We start from the raw sequence: 3,652 nt of genomic DNA, 5'->3' as shown, positions 1-3,652 counted from the left end.
CAATGTTATGAAAGAGCTGTTTTCTTTCTTTTTTTAAAACAGGTGTATAATAGATTATCAGCATTGTTATCCGATTTATTTTAGTTTTAAAATATTACCCAATAATGTAACTATTGAATAAAAAAAAAAAAAAAGTTATTACAATTGAGTTTTTTTCACGCCATTTTAAAATTGGCTCTTTCATACACACTCTCCCCTATAATGCATTTTTATTATATAAAGAAAAAAAGTTTTAAATAATTTTCAAAAAAATTTAATTTTCAAAAATTTAAATAGCATTCAATTTATTACCATCTGATTGAAGTTCCATCATTCTATCAGATAATACAAGAGCATATGCTTGAGTATTTGCTGGTACAGCTGTATTAAATGTTGCTCTAATTTGTACTTGTATTGTTGATGATTTTAATCTTTCTGATTGTTTGCTAATATCAAAAACAAAGAGTGGGTATAAATCTCTATAGTCAGAAGGACTTATATTGCTGTTTGCGATCAGTTCATTCATTCCATAAAATTTTTCTTTAAACACAAATGCTTCTCTATAAATTCTTGAAATTTGCTGATTTGGAAATGACAAATTAAAATCAACAGCAGGATATCTGTAATTATTATTAAGCATAATGTACATATTTTTCAAGTCACAATGATCAAATATTGAAGCATTGACAGTTTGGTCACCGGTAGATCTATTTGTTTGAAATCCGACAATAACGTATCTTGGATTTTCAGGAGATGTCTTTACGAACAATTGCCAATTAAATGAAGTAGATTATTGAACAGTTGTAGTATCACACTGACGCATTCTAAAACTTACTGGAATAGTCACTTTTCTTTCAATTTTCTTTATAAGTTCATAAGTTTCTTTATCTGATGGTGTCAAATTTGGCATAAACAATGATATTTTATTAAGATTAACTTTTCCTGCAGCTGCAGCAGCAAGCCTAAAAATCGCATTATCATCACTTTGTCTTACAAGAGTTATTGTATGTTTAACACCATAAATAATTTTGTCGTAATCATCACAGAATCCAAAAATGTGTCTCAAAGGTACACAAAATGAAAATGTTCCTTTTGTAGTTGGTTTCTGAATTAGGTATGCTTGTCTTGTTGCAAACCCTGTGTTATCAGCAAGTACTGCTGTTGATGTAGCATCTTTATACCACAATTGATTTAACCCTTGCGCTAATTGAAAGTCATTTGCATAATTAAGCATTCCTAACATTGTAGTTGCTTGACCTGGATAATAAACAGCTTCTATCACTTGGTTTGATAATTGGTATGTTATTCGACTAAATAAATGCATAAGACCATTATTTGTAAAAGCCACCGCGTCTGCATTAGCATAAACTGTTCCATCAGCTTTAACAAGTTGTCCTTCAAAAAGAGATACGCTTTAGATGGAAGTGTGAACAAATCTTGTTGCTCAATGTTGATTCTTATTTCTCCAGAACTATTTAGATTTGTGCCATTAATGGGTTCATATTCATGTTCTTCATATCTTTCAATCCCATTATCTACAATTGGATCTTCTGTAAAATGTAATACTTTGGAAGTTGTCATTTTATTTTTTTATATACAATATAAAAAAAATTTTTTTGATTGACAATTCTTAAAAACGATATAAAAAATTTTACGAAAGCTAAATTTACGAAAGCTAAATTTACGCAAGTCGAAGGCCTCGTCCTATTTAAACAAGATCTTCTATTCTTATAGCATTTTTATTTGATAATTTGCATCTGCCTTTTTTTACTGATCTTATTGCAGACCCCATCATCAATTTATTTATATTTATTGTTACCTCGTCTGCATTATTTTTTAGATCTTTAGATCTTTCAGATCCATAAGAATTAGATCTTTCAGACCCATGCAAAGTAGATGCGTCAAAACTTGAAATTAATTCATCAATTCTATTATCAACAGGTTGTGAAGCTATTTTTGAAGATGCTTTATCAATTAATTGATTTCCTTTTTCAACTGTAGCATTTCTAACAGCTTCTATCGCTGATTTTGAAAGTTCTTTTCCTGCTGATTTAGCAGCAGTTATTGCAGTTTTTCCTAAATCAGTAGCAACCATCTTCTTCAACATAGCTGATGACACTCTTGTTACATTTGACGTTTTTATTCGTTTAAATAAATCTCTTATGCTTTCGGATATACCACTTCCTTCAAGAACATTTTTTTTTATACATCTCTTATTATTAACAATTAGCATTTTTTTATGTACTATATATTTTTTTTATATGCACTGAGATATAGTTATAAAAGATTTTGAATTGCTTTATACTGTGAACTATCAATTTCACCTCGCCGTAATAATTCATCACAAACTGCAACACCTTCATTTCTAGCTCCAGTGTTACCTGCTTTCCATGCAGCTATACACAAATAAAGCCTATCAACTAATGCATCATAGTCTCTAGGAAGAATTATAATTTGTATTCTTCCTCCAATTCCATTTCCTCTTGATTCACGCTTCCTATTTTCTTTTATGTCTTTCCAAATAGAAGCTATTATTTTTCTGTATTTTATACTACGAGACGACTTTGGTTTGTGTGGATTTTCAGAAGTAATTGCATCTGTTTGTATTAATATATCTCGATATTTTTTAAGATCATCTTCACTATATACTACTTTATTACGATTAAACTTTACTATCAATTCCCAAAGGCCAGGAGTACCATAATACTTTTCATCATCAATAATTATTTCATTATTATTAATATGTATTGGTTTTTTTCCAATATAAAATATACCATCTTCATCACGTATCCCATATGTAGTATCTGTAGATTTTTTACTATTAGCATACATTCTTAGATAATCTGTTGCAATTTTTCCTAGTCTCATACCTTTAGGTTCTTCATGAGATCGTAAAAGCTCTTTAGTTTCAGTTATCATATCTCTCTTTTTGCTTCAGGATAATAATTTGAAAAAGTATGTGCTAATTTATCAGATTGATCTTGCAATTTATATATGTTTTCTTTTATACCATCTTGACTATCAATTAATGGCTTGTACAATTTTTCTAAGCCTGTAAATTAGTTTCACCCATCCTTTCATTTAAATCATTCTGCTTTACTCTTTTTTTAGTATCTAAGTAATCTTTAACAATTTTATCCCTTATTTCAGGATCTTCAATTTTTAGAAATGACATTTTGCTTTTTTCTATAAATAAGTATAAAAAAACACAACGCCTTACGTTTTGACGTTTACATTTTTACTAAATCTGCTTTGGAGTATATTAATCGCTTCATCTCTTCCTTGTTTAATTAATGATTCTTTAGTTTGTTTATTAATTAATTCTTTTGAGTTTGTTCTAATTTGCTGAAGCATGGTTTTAAATTTTTCAAGTTCACTAAGCATTAGTTTAAATTCAATGTTATTTCCATCTACTAAAGCTTTAGAAATATAGTCACTTATTGTATTTAGTTTTGAATCAACAAGTACTTTAATCTTTTCATGCTTTTTGGCTTTTAAATTTAATTTTTTAATAACTTGCCCTCCTATTAATGATAAAACACCTGCTCCTAATGCTGCACCTTCACATGCTATAGCTACTGGTGCTGCAATTATTGTTGCTAAAAAGCCAATTCCAATAGTTCCAAGTGCCATAGTGCTTGCTAATAATGAATTATCAATAGCTGAAATTATT

The 3,652-nt window shown here is 28.9% G+C and overlaps 1 protein-coding gene across 1 annotated transcript; it reads right to left on the bottom strand.

Moving 5' to 3' along the window:
• Positions 1-268: 268 nt before the first annotated feature.
• Positions 269-1,560, bottom strand: LOC136079373 (uncharacterized). Its single transcript, XM_065795111.1, has 3 exons — positions 1,391-1,560; positions 815-1,289; positions 269-736 (listed from the first exon to the last, which is right to left on the bottom strand). Exons 1-3 carry the CDS (start codon positions 1,558-1,560, stop codon positions 269-271), a joined length of 1,113 nt encoding a protein of 370 aa, XP_065651183.1.
• Positions 1,561-3,652: the final 2,092 nt, after the last annotated feature.

Source organism: Hydra vulgaris, chromosome 04 (assembly GCF_038396675.1).
Source record: "Hydra vulgaris chromosome 04, alternate assembly HydraT2T_AEP".
Classification (NCBI taxonomy): domain Eukaryota; kingdom Metazoa; phylum Cnidaria; class Hydrozoa; order Anthoathecata; family Hydridae; genus Hydra; species Hydra vulgaris.
The sequence above is the reverse complement of the archived record's forward strand: the minus strand, read 5'-3'. Positions and strand labels throughout refer to the sequence as shown.